General features: G+C 43.9%; 2 protein-coding genes across 3 annotated transcripts in view; both read right to left on the bottom strand.

Moving 5' to 3' along the window:
• Positions 1–18,257, bottom strand: part of ZNF638 (zinc finger protein 638) — a 93,414-nt gene that overhangs the window by 29,529 nt on the left and 45,628 nt on the right. The window contains exon 1 of one of the 2 annotated variants that reach the window (XM_053402220.1): positions 746–873. The exons of the other annotated variant lie outside the window; for it this stretch is intronic. Coding sequence (XP_053258195.1) covers positions 746–858 — 113 coding nt within the window. The 5' untranslated portion in view covers positions 859–873. Of the gene's footprint in view, positions 1–745; positions 874–18,257 lie in introns of those variants that run through there. 2 annotated transcript variants of the gene reach the window in all.
• Positions 1,027–18,257, bottom strand: part of LOC128420586 (zinc finger protein 638-like) — a 35,082-nt gene continuing 17,851 nt past the window's right edge. Inside the window, exons 2-4 of the mRNA XM_053402221.1 lie at positions 5,302–6,859; positions 2,031–2,092; positions 1,027–1,122 (exon numbers count right to left, since the gene is read on the bottom strand). Of these exons, the coding sequence (XP_053258196.1) occupies positions 1,074–1,122; positions 2,031–2,092; positions 5,302–6,859 (1,669 nt within the window). The 3' untranslated portion in view covers positions 1,027–1,073. The remainder of the gene's footprint in view (positions 1,123–2,030; positions 2,093–5,301; positions 6,860–18,257) is intronic.

The following is an 18,257-nucleotide window of genomic DNA, read 5'->3' as shown; positions in this document are numbered from 1 at the left end:
TTCCGGCACTCAAGTGGAAGCTGCGTCAGACGTTTGGCTTCGGAAAAATGTTCACAAACGGGAACACTTACTTCCGGGTTTGCAGTGTTCAGGAGCCAATTTGTACGTCAACCAAGCCATTCAAGAACCAAGGTACCCACTATAAAGGAGAAGGGGGGACATCCTGCAAGCAAGGAAAAGCTGGGGTGAAAGAAGCCAAGCAATGAAGCTTTCACACAAAGTGCTGTATCCAACTCAGAGTAAATTCACCAAAATTAATAAACCTATGTTAGTCACATCCATTAATTTCAACCGATTTACACTGAGTAAACTGCATGGGATACAACCCAGTTTGATGTTATGACAGACACCGACTTGCACTGTGGTACCATTTCAGTCATGGTGAGAGAACTCTCGCAAAGCATCAGCACCTACAGAACGTTTTGGTATCTGCACTGGTAACACTCCTTGGGCTCAGGAGAAACTCATGCAAGCCTTCAAGTGCCAAACAGGTAGGCAATGCCATGCTTAAACAAATATGATGCTCTATAACCATGATAAGCCCTGTAACTATGATAACTCTCATATATAGTTTTATATAGTTGGTTGTTCCTCCACCCTCAGAAGCTCAGGGAGGTGATGGTCCGGGAGAGGGCATTCTCTGGGGCAGCCCCTACACTGTGGAACTCCATCCCAACAGAGAAGCATCTGGTATCTTCATTACACAGCTGGCAATGAACACTGAAGATGCATGTCTTTACCTTACCTTTTGACATTTGAGATACGTATTTTCAGGACCCATCTTATTCCAGTGATTGTGAGTTGTTTTAAACTGTTCTTAATATTGTGTTTTAGTTGTTGCAACCTGCCCTGGGACATCAGTGTGAAAGGTGGGTGGTGAAGAAGCAGAAGCAGCAGAAGCAGCTGCAAAATCTCCACGGGACAACATGCAAAGCAACATCCACAATTCCAAGATTTAAATAACGTTCTCCCAACCACAGAGAACTCAATCCATTATAATGCCTTTAGGAAAAAGGGAGATGAAATATTACTGCACCTTATCAGTATTATGGGAAGTAGTCGTATTTGCAAAATTACCTTTTTGATGATCCAGAATGGGCTTCTGGATTCCAGTCAGGAAATCTGTTTCAAGAATAAAACTATCAATGCAAGAAGTTTTTTTGAATTATTTTCATTGTTATCTATTGCTAAGAAGCACCTCCCTCCCTTTCCTGTGCTGCAGAGAGTGAGATTTGCATGTCTGCCAGGTACTGGCAGAGGTGTGTCAATTTCCCAAGTTAGCCTCTGCGTTAAAAAATATTCTAAGAGGTTGTCCTAATCTGCTTGGGAGCTTTTAAGGTGAACATGTAACACAGCAATTGAATTAAGTGAAAGACCACATTACAGAATTAAAAAATAGTCACATTATTAGTCAGGTCCAACCCCAGAAGTACCTGAGAGCAAGACCTACGTCTGGATCCCAGCTCAAGCACCCACCCTCTCGCTCTCTCTGTGCATCTCATCCACATGTTGCTTAACACCCGCTCTGCTTCCTAGAGAACTGTCGCCCTCCTTGCTCTTTCTCTCTTTCCATCCTTCCATGTAATTGCCCTCACTGAAACTTGGCTCACCCCCTCCCACACTGCCCCAATGGTGGGCCTCTCCCTTGGAGTCCTTGGCTTGTTCTATGCTCCTCGCCCTTCCTGATCATGGTGGTGTTGACCCTGTGCCCACCCACTGGTCCTTCAACCTTTCATGCACTACCCTGCTTAAAGTTGTGTGGCTATATTCCGTCTCAGATCAACCCTAATTCCCTAGAATTGAAAAACCATTCATCTCATTTCAGAATGGCGCATGGCATTTAGAGCTTTTCAGTGTAGAACAAACAGATCAACATACAGATTAAGCAGAACATACTGCTTAAAAGTATTATGGTTGAAATTCACATCCCACTGAAATCATTTTATTGACTATTGGTATCCCTTTAGGAAAGTACAAGAATCAAGTCTGTCTTCATATAATTAATGTACAAATTAAATGGGCATTCTTACTGTTGGCATAGTTGACGACAGTTCTCAAGGTGGGCAGTAGAATTCTGATGCTGAATCCAGTCCTACGGAAGGAAAAGCCATAAATCATAGTTACAAGTATTTTATTATTGTTATTAGAATGACATTTACACCCCCGCTTTCCTCCATGCAGCTCATGGTAGTATACATGGATTTCTCACGCCCTCTGCCACCATTTGCCCTTATAACCATGTTGTGCTATATACTCAGGTTGTCCAAAACTCATAAGACAAGCCTAAGATTTCTTCTATCAAGATGATCTACAGTGTAGTGTCGTCGGATGTCAAGATATGCAATATGTTGCTGTTCTGTGTTAATTCAAACCTGCCAAATTAATGGCCTCTGAACTGCATACAGAGCAGAATTAGGGTATTTTGGTCTTCCAAGTACTGCTTTACATTGGCCCAGAAGGATCCAAATATGGACAGAAACGCCATAATTCTCAGAGAGGGGAAAGAAGAGAGAGAAAAGCAAACCCAAATACAGCTGCCATGGCGCTGTGATGCATTCTCCTGGAAAAAAGAGCAATGCAGAACTATTCTGCCCACTTGTCCCAGCATTAGTCACCATACAGACAACTGGGATAGCACTACATGGGCAAGTCAGCAGCAGCGACTTGGGAAGAACAATGGGGGACATCACAACCTATATAGCTTGACTACAATCAGTATCTTTGTAATATAGGTAAAAGAAAAGTGTTTCAACATAAAGAGCTGCAAAGACACAACCCCCCCCCCTTTAAACTACATACCTGCAGGTATAGGGTGATATACAAATAAAAATAATAATAAATAATAAAAATAATGGTCTATGCATTTGAAGGTTTGCAGTGCTGCGCAATAAAAGTATTCTGTGCTGCTACATTATGGTGATCTGCGGACATCAGTAAGGCTTATATTTTTCTGGGAGCCGTGAAGTCCCCCCAAAATATAAGCCTAAAAACGTAAACAGCAACCAGTCATCTTAGTAACAGCAGCACCTGAAAGTGTGGTGTTCACATGGAAACATTATTTTGGGCTCTCGCATCTGTTAAGCTCCCTTCTCTGAATGTTTTTAAAACCCAAACTTTTGTCTCAGGAATCACAAAACCTCCTGCTTCAGAAGGCCTTTGCTGCCCATAGAACATTATTATATTATTCCATTAAATATTAAAAAGAGGCTAAAATTCATGTTCTGCACTAAAAAATTATGAATGGGTGGGGAAAGGAACCTAAACAATTCAGTAAGCAACTAACTTGTATGCAGAATGCAAGAGAATAGAAAACCATTGAATAAATTAAACTCATGTTCTGCTTAGTGTGTAGAGTAAGCAACAGGCAACAACATTATTTATTTCGTACAAAGTTTTTCTGTCCCAAACCAATTCCCATATTGCAGTATTTATTCTGTTTTTAGGCATCTGCAAAGACTGATCCAGAGTCAATAGAGCAGGAGACTCTTAATCTCAGGGTCATGGGTTCGAGCCCCACGTTGGACAAAAAGATTACTGCCCTGCAGTGGGTTGGACTAGATGATGGTTGTATGGTTGTATGACTTATTTTTCGCACTCTCACGCCCTTAAAAGGATTTTGAGTAAGTAAGAAATATAAACTTGGAGACATGAACATCTGCAATGCATATAATTCAGAACCCCGCCATTGTGTAGTTAAACACAATTTACAAAACTCAATTTATTACACAGCCTGAGCTAATGGATTAAGATTCTATGAACGAAAATCTAGAATTGGTTGGGATAGTAACACACAGTTTGAGGTGGACACGAAGCACATTAAGAAAAACAGAAATTTGATACAGAAGAAAAGTTTAAAAACTCTGTAACTGAGTAATCCCCTAAGGACAAAATTATAATCACACTAACAGTACATTCCTTCTTAACTCAGTGGGACATATTTTTGAGTAACTGCACGTCGGTAAATTACCTATGGCCGGCCTTCAATCCTTTGGAATTTGAAAATGCAAAACACTGCACTAAGTACTTATAGCCTTCTTATGATTGTTGGGAGGAACAAATGAATGCAACCCATGCTAGGCCCTTGAGATGCTTAGGGCAAGAGGGGAAGAGCCGTAGAAATACACTGAATTTTGTGATAATGTCTAGTGCAATCTATTTCAGAATTAAGCGAAATAAAAAAAGATGTTTGGAAATCAAAGTCAAATCAATACTGTACATATCTCACTTTGTCTGACTAATACTTCTCTGTGTTGTGGGGTGATCCCCGCCCACAAAGAAACTATTGTCAGAATCCCATACTTGTAAATGATATTTGGCTCTCCTCTCCCACCCTGTCATTTGGTTCTCTGTCAGGAAAAGAGACTATCAGACATTCGTGAGAGTATCTTCTTTGGTATGGAGGATAATATTTCATACAGAGATTATGGTCACTGAAATTCTCAAAGCTGCAGGAAATCCCTGGGTTGGATCCAGAGCAAGGAAGTCTCACTTAGGTCCAGTGAAATCAATAGCATTATTAATAACTTAAGACTTTTGATTTCAATGAGACAGAAAGGAACTTGCTCTGAATCCCATCGTCTTCTTTTTCTAAATCTAGCTGGGCTTTCCTTCTCGCAGTGAACGATTCCTCATCGGCCATGTGTAGTCAACTCAGGAGCTCTGCCCATACTGCTAGATTCCTCTTTAAACTTTTATCCAGGCCTACTCAAGAACAATTTGTGCCAAGTTAATTGGGAGATAATCTCAGGTAAGCTTGGACTGCAGCCCAAGACAACTTAAATGTAGTTGTGTTAACCTGAAGCTTTCAAACCTTACTTGAACTTAAGGTATCAAGGGTCAAACAAGTAGATAGATGCATCAGCTAAGAAAATTTAACTAATGCTTCTGTATAACTTATTTTGTTCTATCATCCTTATGCTACATTCTAACACTATAATAAATGCTTTCTTTACCAATGTTTCTGACTGGACTGCAACCTTAATCCACTGTCTACTTTAAGCCCAACTTCCTTTGATCCCAGAAGCTACAAAAGCAAGTTTAATTATAGACAGAGGAAGCAGTAGAGGGAACAGGGAATCCAAAGCCAAATGAGAACATGTCTATCATAAGGCAGCTTTTACAGGTGAAACCTGCAGAAATAGCCAGTCACATTGTGCAAATCAGACACACGCAGTATTTATTCCCAAGCTTCTTGATTGTTGGACATCTTACGGGAATAAAATCTACAGATATCCAGAAGTCAATTAAACCCAGTACATAGAACACAAATGTATGTAATCGTGAGGGTGGGGAGTGACTCACCTTCAAATGTCTACATTCTACATTACACAGAGAACACACATGTGGAAATATTCTTGGAGATGCAGCATAGTAATCGTTCATCATCGACGGAGTTGGCAATCTCTTCAGCTTCTGGGCATCTGCCTGTGAAAAAACTGGAAACCAAGAGGCTTTCACCGCGCCAAAAGCAGACTCAATAGGATGCTGAGGTTTCTCATGGATTTTTTTCTGGCCACTGGCAGGTCCAGGTGGAACATCAGAAGGATGAGCCCTGGATTCATGATGAATCCTATCATGCATCTCAGGTGCAAAAGGAGGTGGCGGCTGGTTCATAGTTGGAGGTGGTTGGTTCACAGGCGGCATCATGGGCTGAGGAACAGTTGGCGGAGGCAAAGTCTGCGGGGCAACAGGAGGCATCCCAGGCAATGCTGGCATCCCAGACATGGATGGTACCACGGGAGGCATCATGGGCGGTGCTGCTGGAGGCATCCCGGCTCCTGCTGGAGGGAGGCCTAGCCCTGGCCCCTTGTTGGGAGCATCCATGGGGAAAAAGGACTGCGTACTTGATGTGCTTCTCTGGAATCCCATCTTTCGTATAAGCTCTTCTACCGCATTCATTTGACTACTGGTTACACCAGAGGGCGCCGAAGACACGAGAGTCGTCTGCTGTGCTGGAAATCCTTTCATGTTCCCCTCAGTTGATGCATCAGAATTGTAGACTTTGACATCAAGAGGAGTTTCAGGATATTCATACTTGCTTTCATGCCCATAATCAATTACCTTGCTCTTCATCATGGTACCATGACCATCGTCACTGTGAAACATTTCCTTTTCTCTGCTCTCAGAAGGTAAACTTGGTAATTGATGAGTCACTTTGCGCATTCGGATGTCCCTCAAAATTAAAGGCATGTTTTCTGGTGTCAGCTGATCATCCGGATACCGACTAAGTTCCTCCAAGTCTTCATTAGATAAGCCAAAGCTTGCTAAGATGCTGGAAGCACTCTCGGTTGTATAACGGTTCTGGATACGTGTGGCTTGTTGTGCAAACTTTCCTGAAGTGATCTGGCCACTATTTACAGGCGGAAATGGATTGTCCCAGTGAGTAGCACATCCCTCTTCCCTCTGGTGCCGCTCTTGTCTAGGATCCATTCCATGTTGCGTGACCTGAACATTTGGCCTTGGGAATCTTGCCCTCATTTCTGGTCCCATGACCCTTTGAGGCATTCTGGGAGGAGCAGGCGGGTGTTGCCTTTGAAGACCATCCGGTCCAGGTCCCGGTCCTGGCCCCAGAAAAGGGCCACGCGGCATTGGACCAGGTGCATTAGGCCCCCTCGGCCTTGGAGGCATGTTTCCTCTAGGGTTAAACATGGCAATTTTCAGAAATGCTTCATTTAACAAAGCATAAGATGCTATAGAATGGGTTGAAGCTACCGAGTTCAACTGGTGAAAAGCCAACTGTGTCTTAATCTGAGCAAGCTGCAAAGGAGGAGGAGGAGGAGGGCCCAACAGAAGTGGGCTGGCAATGCCAAGGTTCAGAGAATTCACAAAAGGTGCAAAATTTTCCAAGAACACCACAAAGCTGAAAGTTAAACACACAAAAATTAGATTACATTTGTTTTTAATCTACTTTCTAAAATGGTTCTACTGCCTGTAAGTAAATTGTTTGAAAAACACAACAGTTTTGTTTTTTTCTCAGTAACAACTTGTTTCAGCAAAGGGGTTGGGGGTTTTATTCACTTGTCAACTGAAAGTCATTTCATATGTCTTTCAACGCACTACAACTTTTGAATTTAAAAGGCTTTATATCCCACTCTAAACCAACCATGCAAACAAGCATTTTCAATTGAAAACCCATGTGATGTTAATGCATTCTAGCCACATATCAAGTGTAATTTAATCAGGCCATTAGAAAGATAATAATTTGCACTACGACGATATGCAGAGTTACTGGGCAGCAAGTTCCATTCAATTCAATTGACTTACTTCCAAGTAATTAAGTAAAGGATTGTCCTATAAAACAATGTATTTGACAATGAAGATGTGCTACAACCACTATTTATGTAACCTCCTCAACTAACAAAACTAGAGGATGTTTGAAACTTTGTGGCAAGAGCTACATAGAATTTGCCAACTAAATGGCTTCAACCATTTCAACACAGAAATTACTTAAAGATACTATGTGGGCAGGGGAAAATCACAGGAGAGTAACACGGAAAGGGCATTAACAGACCACCTGGTCCATCCCCCTGGCAGGACCCATATTAAGTAACTGCCACCAGTCTCAGTAATCTCCTATATTAGTGACATATCAGTCTTTAGAAAATTCTTCTGAAGGTTTACCTACCACTGCTATCCAATATAATTTCATAGCCTTCCATCAGGAGATTCTAGCCTTAATAGGTCCCAAAACCTTTTCTTTCTTAGACCGGACGTGTTACACACCAGAGGTGTCAACTTGTGCCCAAGATCGAGGTGGCCCAGCGTGTGTATGACATCGTGAGCTCAGAACGCATCATGCTCATGTGAGGTCATGCATGTGACACGCATTACACATGCAAAGTCGTGTCACCAGGAGGGGCCCAGTGGGAAGCCCAGCGCAGCGCGGCTTTGATGGCTAGCAATTCCTCCTCTCTCTCGCTCAGGAGGAGCCTGCCACTGAAGCCGCACCCCGTTTGGCTTCGCGCTTTGCCTCCTCCACCCCAACATTCAGGAGGCCTGGCCCCCTCCCAACAGATTTCAAGGGAGCCAAAGACACTTCAGCCCCATAGAGTTGCTGCGCATGTTACAAGCAGTTAATGTTTTCAAACAGGCATTAAACAGAAATGTGAAGGCCCATAAAAATCCATGAGAAAAGTTTTATCCACACAAAAAATTCTTCCAGCTTCCTCATCTAATGAAAGAAACTGATGAATCGGAAAATACACCAACACAATTGAGGAACAAACATGTAAAAGTTGATAAACCCATTTCTATTTGTGCAAAGTTAATAAATACTGCATACATTCTCTGGGGAAAGGAAACTAAATTTTCTAGTTTTCTGTGAAGCAAAAGTAGTTGTCGCTCCAAATGTTCAGCCCCTGCAACATTTTTGCTAAACTCATTCATACCATATTAAAGCAAAACAAATAACCACCTAGCTGAGAGCAGTGCAACATCCCCCAGCAATGTGTGCTTATTTATCTAAGGAATCAAGTGCTGCACCTCTATCTGGCATTCCCTACAAGGAGCTCAAAGTGGCCTCCTTTGTTCTTCCCCTTCACTTCTCCTCGAAGAAAGCTGGTGAGGAGGGTTAAGCAGCGAGAGAGACACTGGCCCAGGGCCACCTGTTGCGCTTCATGGAGGAACAGCAGCGCTAATCTCGGTCCTCCAATCCTAGCCCAACGCAATAACCACCAAACCACACTATTCCTGAATATTATCACAAAATAGTCAAACGTGTTTTACCTCAATGTATCCATTTCTAAACATATTTTACATTTTTTAATGTGTTCTAAGATGCTTGGAGGCGGGTGGCGCTGTGGGTAAAACCTCAGCGCCTAGGACTTGCCGATCGCATGGTCGGTGGTTCGAATCCCCGCGGCGGGGTGCGCTCCCGTCGTTCGGTCCCAGCGCCTGCCAACCTAGCAGTTCGAAAGCACCCCCGGGTGCAAGTAGATAAATAGGGACCGCTTACCAGCGGGAAGGTAAACGGCATTCCGTGTGCTGCGCTGGCTCGCCAAATGCAGCTTGTCACGTGACCCGGAAGTGTCTGCGGACAGCGCTGGCTCCCGGCCTATAGAGTGAGATGAGCGCACAACCCTAGAGTCTGGCAAGACTGGTCCGTACGGGCAGGGTACCTTTACCTTTACGATGCTTGGAGACCTTTGGGTAATACCAGTGAATAACACTAATACTATCCCAAACTATTATTATATGTGTTTTAGTATTTTAAGCCAAGTACTGCACCATAAAATTCAGATAAATGCAAAATCTGAAGAATATAAGTATGTTTCAATCTGTGTTTCAGTCAGGGACGTGAGAATTGGGTTAGTCTGCTTAAGAATGCAGAGCAGGGGCAAACTCACCTCTAGACCTGTGCAGTATTGTGATGAGAGAGGCACAATTTTGCTACCACCTCGTGGCCTAAATTAGCAGTACTATTCAGTTTAATGAAGTCCACCATAAATTCATGGCTTAGAAGATCTTCAAATATCCACCATAGTTGCAGCATCAACCCCAGCTCAGAAACAAGACTTTTTAAAGAAACATGTAGCAGTTACTTGTTGGATTTTCCAAGGGGTCACACAATAAAACACTGCAGTGCTTTCTGTTCAGTGTTCTAAACTAGTTTTAGGATACTCCATTCCCACACACAGCATAGAATCATAGAATTGTAGAGTTGGAAGGGACATTCGAGGGTCATCTAGTCCAACCCCCTGCAATGCAGTACAGTGGTACCTCGCAAGACGAATGCCTTGCAAGCCAAAAAACTCGCTAGATGAAAGGGTTTTTTGTTTTTTGAGCTGCTTCGCAAGACGATTTTCCCTATGGGCTTGCTTCGCAAGACGGAAACGTCTTGCAAGTTTGTTTCCTTTTTCTTAACACCGTTAATACAGTTGCGACTTGACTTTGAGGAGCAACTCATAGAACGCGGTGTGGTAGCCTTTTTTGAGGTTTTTAAAGACTTTGGTGATTTTTGAAGCTTTTCCAAAACTTTCCCGACACCGTGCTTCGCAAGACGAAAAAAATCGCAGGACGACAAAACTCGAGGAACGAATTAATTTCGTCTTGCGAGGCACCACTGTAATCTCAATTAAAGAATCCCCGATAGGTGCCCAATCAACCTCTGCTTAAAAAACTCCAAGAAAGAAGTCCACTACTTTCTGAGGAATTCCGTTCCACAACGCTTACCGTCAGAAAGTTCTTCCTGATGTTAATTCAGAATCTCCTCTCTTGTAACTTGAATCAATTGTTTTGGGTCCTACTCTCCAGAGCAGCAAAAAGCAAGCTTGCTCCATTTTCCATGTGAAAGCCCTTTAGATATTGGAAGATGGCGATCAAATCCTATGAATTACTCTCTCCTTTGAAGCGGGCCAAATGCATTTTAAGACAAGATTTTGTTGTCTGAAAATATGCAGTTTGAGGACTTTTAAAGGCCATTTAAAGCATTAGGGCCATTTAAAGACATACAAAACAATCAAATCAAAGATGCATTTCTGCACCCAGAGGGCTATCATCACTGAGAAAAGCTTACAGGTCTTTTTGTTGCCTGTGAATGACCTCTTGCCTCTTTTATCTAGCGATGTCTATTTTCAACTTTTAAGAACAGAAGAGGCACAGCATCATTTAGCACAGTTCCAGGGAAAGGAGGGAACTCATTTTCTGCCTTTCCCTGCTGCCTTTAAAAGCCTGTTGCTAGCATTCAGTTGCCGCAAGGCCACCACTTCCACCTACTGAACTATGAATAGCATGACTGGTATTAGGCAGGTGCCTTCACTGCATCCCTTTGGGCGCCAGCTTTTGTTTAGACAAGCCTGCCCCAATATTTAAAGTGATGCTGAAACATGTTTTAAGATGTTTTTAGTTTTAGGGTGATTTTAGTTTTCTGAATGTTTTTCATGATTGGTTTTTTAATGAACAATTTTATTGTTTTATATTTTTTGTAAACCACTTTGTGGCTTTCTCTCACAATCAAGCAGTGTATACATGACATGAAATGAACCAATGAAATTAAGTGTGGGAAGTTGCAGTCAAATATAACTAGCAAGTTTAAAACTAGATAACGCACGAAAGGGTTGAGACCACAGAATTGTATTCCGAGACTCAGTTGGCCACCTGGAAGGAAGTTAATTTTCCTGCTTTGTTCATTCTCTTTCACCGTGTGAACTCACCGAGAGAGGACATGCTCAGACCACACACACAGAAATATATTTCTTTATTCTGTAAACCCAAGATTTCTACCTGTATTATATCCCACTACGGCACTAGAAACCTGGGAAGGTATCTGCATGAATGTAACACGGCTAGGGAAGGGATCACAGGTGTCAAGGCAAAACCAAGTTACCGCAAGTATCAAATGTTTACCAATTCTAAAGAAGTTCAATTCAATAAGTTACATTGACAATGAATGTTGTTTGACAATCTGGACCACCTCCATCACAGTGAGAGGTCAGCCAGGATCTGGCAAGCAAAGAAAGCCCAAGGTTTTCTCCAGGCTCAAGATCTGCCAAAGAGGGCATGAACCCTGGCTTCCTGTCCAGCATCACGTTCACCAAGTGACTAACATTTTGTTTTGCTCTGCACGTCTCAGATGCAGAGCCATGGTAAGGCTCCTTCTCCTGGTCTACACGGAAGGCAAAAGCACATGTGCTTCAGGAACATATAACCAGGCAGGTGTGGAAGTAGCACTGGAGGATGCCATTTTTTGAAGCCGTATCTGGCTGAAAGCATCGAAGTGACGAGAGAAACCCCTTGAGCGCCACAGCCTCAACCCAGAAGCAGCCAGCCAGCAGATCCCACACCAAACAAGTCCACCCTCCAGCCTCCCTCACTTCAGCTCCGCGCATGAGATGCTGCCACCATGTTAATAAAATTTCAACATGTTGAAATGCAACAGGGGGAGGGGGGGAAGCATGTGAGACCCATTTCCACCAGCGAATGAGGTTTTGATCTGGGGAGTGCAAACCACATGCCAAGAACTGAAACATTCAGTTACACCCTAGAAGCCACAGGAAATTTCTTCACAGATTTTATGGGCTCTTAACTTAGCTTGGCAGATTTTGCAAGACTGTACTATGAACATAGTAAATTATATGGAGTCAAGAGAGCTGATCCATCTGGTGCAGTATTGCCTATAATAACTAGCAATGGCTTGCCAGGGCTGTCTTCCTGCCCTATCTTGAAATACCAGGGATATACAAGGCAGATGCTCTATTCCTAAGCTATGGCCTTTCTGACAGTATAATATGCTAAAGAGTAAACGGAGTACTAGGAGCACCAGACCCATGTTGATAACCAAAGCCGGTCCTGTTCTGGCCTGTCAGAAACAAACCTTGCAGCTTCCTTAATGTAAGAAACTAAGACAGCTTATAAGTTTGCTGCAAAATGTCATGCGTATTGAAGGCACTACAGAAAAACCACCGAAGCTTAGTAGTAAAGCAGCTCTTGTCACTTCAAACTACAGATAAGAGTCCTGATTTGTGAAAACTGGCCTGGGAGCTGTTTTGGCAGAAGGGTGAGGGCTAAATACCTGGGGGGAAAGAAGTTACAAGCACCATCCAGTTTGTGCAGAATATCAGCATGTAGGGCGAGTGGACTCTAGACTCGTCCCTGGAAATACCAGCGTGATGGGAATTAGGGATCCAACAAAAGCTGAACAAACTGCCCCGTGATCTTTGGACGGAGGGCGGTACATAAATTTAATGAAAATCAGCCAAAGGGGCCCCATCTCGGTCAGCCTCACGCTCTCCACTAGATGCCCCAGTGGGAAGAAACCCACAGGCAGGACCTGGAAGAAGCAGCAGAGGCAACTCTCCCCCCTCACAATTCCCAGGTAGGAAACATATGGAAGGAAAGACCAAGAAGCCCAGAGATTTTCCTCTCCCGCCTGGCTTCCTTCTCCAATAGCTGCCTTTCCCCAGCTGCCACCTTCCCCCAGGCGCCTTAGGCAACAGGCAACTTTCACGAGGGGCAAGAGTCATAGTTTTTTCTTTGTCTTTTCGGCAAGATATGCATGGATCCTGGCTAGGGAGTTCATGTCGCACGTGACACGAGTGCCCAAAACAAAGCCTGCAAAATGGGAGACGGATTGGGGATGTGTACAGTGTGGGAATAAATGCAGAACCAGAGGAAGCCGCAATGGTGAGGCAAGGATGGTAGCCAATAATAATAATAATTATAACAACATAGTGTTGTTCACAGGGCAGCTAGGAGATGTAACATTGCACGAGGCACTCACTTCCCACCTCACAAAGAGGGGAGGGTCTCGGTGGAGACTTATTATTATTATTATTAATCAGTGCTTTTTTCTAAAAAAAAAATGTTTAGGGGGTACTCTCATTTTCCCACTCATATTCAAATACTGCCCCTCAATGGAGCCAAATTTAGATTCACAACATGTTTAGAGGTATGCATACCCCTGCATCCCCTTTATATATAAAGCACTGTATATAACTATGCAACTTCTTAAACATCTAAAAGTAGACTAGGCAAAAAATAAGAATGGGCTGCCTCTACCCAAAGGTTATAATCTTCAAAATTCAAGCAAAATGGCCAGTGCTTTTTTTTCTAAAACAAAATGTTTAGGAGTACTCTCATTTTCCCACTCATACTGAAACACTGCCCCTCAATGAGGCCCAACTTAGATTCGCAAAATGTTTAGAGGCAGTGTTGGATTTACATATAAGCTAAACAAGCTATAGCTTAGGGTCCCACTCTCTTGGGGACCCCCCAAAAAATTAAAGGGAAAAAAACCTGGATGTACATTTCCAAAATATAAGATAAAAACAAATAAAGTAATACCTACATACAGCAACAGCGTGTTGTGTTGTAGGCTCCTATTTCTTCTGTGCAAACGGCTTTAGATCCCTACGAGGTCCACAAATTACCATATTGCCTCTATTCAACACAAAAAACGGCGACACTTTGTTTTTGACAAAGGACAGCCGGACATAGGAAGGGTAAATAAAATAAAAAAACCTACATACAGCAGCAGTGTTTTGTGTTGTGTAAGCTCCTATTAAATGGCTTTAAATACCTACCAGGTCTATAAATTACCATAAAGCATCAATTCAACAAAAAAACGGCGACAATTTGTTGTTGACGAAGGAGAGATGGACACAGAAGGGGCCCCGTTACCTTCAGGAGCTGAGGGCCTCTTCCAACCTCAAGGCGGTATGCGGAGCCCCCCCCCCAAATCACTGTGTTGTTACTGGTTATTATTGATTCCCACGAATAATATTCTTCCCATCCCCCCTCACGGCTTCCCCTCACGCATTGGGGGAGGGGGGCCATGGCGGCCGAGCGGCGGAGCCTGAGGCCTGAGAAGCGGCTTCGCGGGCGCCGAGGCCTCCCTCCCCTTCCGACTCCCCCGCCGGGACCCCGCTCCTCCTGCCCCCCGCCGCCGCTTCACCTTCGTCGGTACTGCGCTGGGCCTCGGGTCCCGCCTGCGCGGAGGGAGAGAGACGCTCAAGCCAAGGCCGCAGGCGCCGCGCTTCTCCTCCCGCCTCGCCCCCGACGCCGCTCTGAGGGGAATAAGCGACGCGGACGGCGGCGCGGCCCTGCGCATGCGCGCCCGTGGGTTCCCGGATGGGGAAAGGGCCGCTGCGCCTGCGCAGAGCGGAAGGGCGAAAGCAGCAGCCGGGCGGCGGCGGGAAAGGGACGGAGCATGCGCGGGACAAAGCCACGCACGCGCAGGCGGAGACGCAGCAAGGAGGGCCCCAGAGGCTTCCGGATCCCGCAGGTCTCTTCGTCAGGGGCGAAAACCGGGGGTCAAAGTGCAACAACGTAGCCTTCTAACTTCCTGGGGGGGTTTGCTGCAAGGATTGGTGCTGCTCCGATATATATTGCTTATGGCTCAGCCGTCCGCAAAGGAATATATATATATATATATATATATATATATATATGCACACACACACACAGACAGTGGTACTTCGGGTTACAGACGCTTCAGGTTACAGACTCCACTAACCCAGAAATAGTGCTTCAGGTTAAGAACTTTGCTTCAGGATGAGAACAGAAATTGTGTGGCAGCAGCAGGAGGCCCCATTAGCTAAAGTGGTACCTCAGGTTAAGAACGGACCTTCGGAACGAATTTAGTACTTAACCTGAGGTACCACTGTATATCAAACCTAGACAGCATCTTAAAAAGCAGAGACATCACCTTGCCAACAAAGGTCCATATAGTTAAAGCTCTGGTTTTCCTAGTAGTGATGTATGGAAGTGAGAGCTGGACCATAAAGAAGGCTGATCGCTGAAGAATGGATGCTTCTGAATTCTGGTGCTGGAGGAGACTCTTGAGAGTCCCATGGACTGCAAGAAGATCAAACCTCTCCATTCTGAAGGAAATCAGCCCTGAGTGCTCACTGGAAGGACAGATCCTGAAGCTGAGGCTCCAAGACTTTGGCCACCTCAGGAGAAGAGAAGACTCCCTGGAAAAGACCCTGATGTTGGGAAATATGGAGGGTTCAAGGAGAAGGGGACGACAGAGGATGAGATGGTGGGACAGTGTTCTCGAAGCTACCAGTATGAGTCTGACCAAACTGCGGCAGGCAGTAGTACCTCTGGATGCGAACGGGATCCGTTCCGGAGCCCCATTCGCATCCTGAAGCGAATGCAACTTGCACGTACGCAGGTCGCAATTCGCCGTTTCCGCGCATGCATGTGATGTAATTTTGAGCATCTGTGCATGCGCGAGCGGCAAAACCCGGAAGTAACGCATTCCATTACTTTCGGGTTGCCGCAGAGTGGAACCTGAAAACACTCAACCTGAAGCATATTTAAGCCGAGGTAGGACTGTATTTCATACCAAGAACAAACTTAGTTGGTCTCTAAGGTGCTACTGGACTATATATATATATATATATATATATATATATATATATTTCTATTGCGTCAAACCAAGACAGCTACCCACCTGAATCTAGGTTTGCAAAGATTTCTCTTCTAAAGGCATGAAAATAAGCAAAGCCCACCTGCCCACCTCCCAGCTGAGCCTTGTGCAAATCCCCTGCAATAGCCTCCTCCTGTTTTTCAGCAGGAGATGAAAGGCAAGCTCCATCTGTCCTCACCCAAGATATTGCGGGACGGGGTGGTGGTGGCATTCTTTTCTTAACATGACAAGAAAAAGATGTTCCCTGCATGGTCAAGGTGACACGATTCATACGTGGAAATAAACACACCCACAATCTAAACCAGACATAGGCAACCTTGGCCCTCCAGATGTTTTTTGGACTACAACTCCCATCATCCCTAGCTAACAGGACCAGTGGTCAGGGATGGTGGGAATTGTCCCAAAACATCTGGAGGGCCAAGGTTGCTTATTCCTTGATCTAAACATAATTGAGGGGTCAAAGGCCAGCTGCACAAAGAAGACTCCATCTATTCAACAAAGGGGTTTCAATTGATCAGTCAATTATATGTGCATCTATTTGCACAAGACCTTTAAGAAATATGTTGTTTTTAGATGGTGCAGCTTTAAAGAGCTTTCAGTAACAACGCTGAAGGGCAGGCTATTGCTTTCTATAGGAGCTCTGGGATCCATCAGATTCTGGGAGAATCAGCCTCATCTAACCAACATGCTTAAGTCTAATTAATGCACAAAGGGGTTAATGCCAGAGAGTCAACTGTCCTGCCAGGTTTAGCTCACCTCAGGAGGGATTAGGTAATCCAAGCTTTTGTTCCTTTTCAGTCTACCAGAGCAGCTCAACATGTAAAGTGATTTTGAGCTGGTTATTGCAGCTCAGACTGCATGGCTCCTACAAGTCATTCTTGTGTCCCTATACCTATAATTTAGGAACATTCATCACTAAGCCAGGTTTTACTGCCTTGTGTTTTCTGAATGCTGTATGGAAAAGCACATGAATCTGATCTTTGGAGAGTTTGGAAGTAAACCATTTCTAACTCAACAAACATGCTAAGGGAGGTGGGAAGTTATGGAACTCATAAAGCCATATTTAAAAGGTCCAGCAGCCTATACTGTATTTCTCTGCTTTATTTTGCTGCGTGTTTTGTGATTTTAAATCAGTGTTCTCTTACCAAAGAGTGTCATGTATTCTACTCAGTATTGATCCAGAGCAGAACTCCAACGTATGGTTAGCAGAGTAAAAATTTAAACATGTTGCAGGATTCCCCAAAAACAGACCAGAGGCAATTAATTTCATCCAAGAGAGCTTTACTGCTAGTGAAGGCAAATGAGCATAATGGTCACAAACCCCATACATTCAGGATTGGTCATGTTCATAAAAAATCTAGTTGCAGCAGACTTAAATTTCTAATAAGACAAAAACCTTAACACTATATAAAGAATACCACACCAGAATGAAAGATAGAAAAGAGAGCAAAAACAAGGGTCCTTCTGGCCTATTATTATAGTCAGCATTGCATTGAAGAAGAGATAACAGGCTCAGTTTAAGCCAGCTGTACTCAGCTTCTCTGAAGCAACAACCCAAACATCAGGTACCTTCTGCTTGTTTCATTCACACAGAGAAGCTTCCAAAACCCTCTTGAATTAATTAGAATAGGAAAGATCTCTACACATCAGATCAATACTTTCTGTACCAAGAAATGCAAACTGACCAAGAGCACTTGCCCCAAACTTGAATCTTGGCATCCAGGGAATTCTCCTATTTGGTCCTTGCTCCCAACCTATTTGGTCCTTGCCCCCAACACAGATCCCAAAAGGCCAGAGGAAGATCACCCATGATCAAAATGCATCGGATTGTTTATTTTACATAAAGTGACCTGCCCTGCCTTTTTGCTTCAGAGGGGCTAATAGCAGCTGTAGCCTTTTGCTGTTTTCTAATTAAATTATACCTGCAAACTTTTGAATAACCAGCGCCCTGTTTTTAGTGTTATAAAGCACATCTGTCACAACAAAATATGTTAAGGCACTGTCCTAGTTTGTAACGTTCAACCTTTTGAATATTATGCATCCCAAATTGCTGGGTGCTTCCTTAGGGTCAAAGTGCTGGCTGTGCAAAACTTGCACTGGCTAGAACTAGAAACTAAATAGAGAGTGTCTCAGAGAGGGTTTGCATCTTGGCTATGTTAAGCTGGTGTACCAGCAAGCCTGCTCCTTCAGAGGGATTGTGACCACATCCCAAACCAGTCACTTGCCTGTTTCCAAAATGTAGTAGTGCCTTAGCATCTGGGGGGCAACCATAATAATAATAATAATAATAATAATAATAATAATTTATTATTTATACCCCGCCCATCTGGCTGAGTTTCCCCAGCCACTCTGGGCGGCTCCCAATCAGTGTTAAAAACAGTACAGC

Source organism: Podarcis raffonei, chromosome 9 (assembly GCF_027172205.1).
Source record: "Podarcis raffonei isolate rPodRaf1 chromosome 9, rPodRaf1.pri, whole genome shotgun sequence".
NCBI lineage: Eukaryota > Metazoa > Chordata > Lepidosauria > Squamata > Lacertidae > Podarcis > Podarcis raffonei.
The sequence above is the reverse complement of the archived record's forward strand: the minus strand, read 5'-3'. Positions and strand labels throughout refer to the sequence as shown.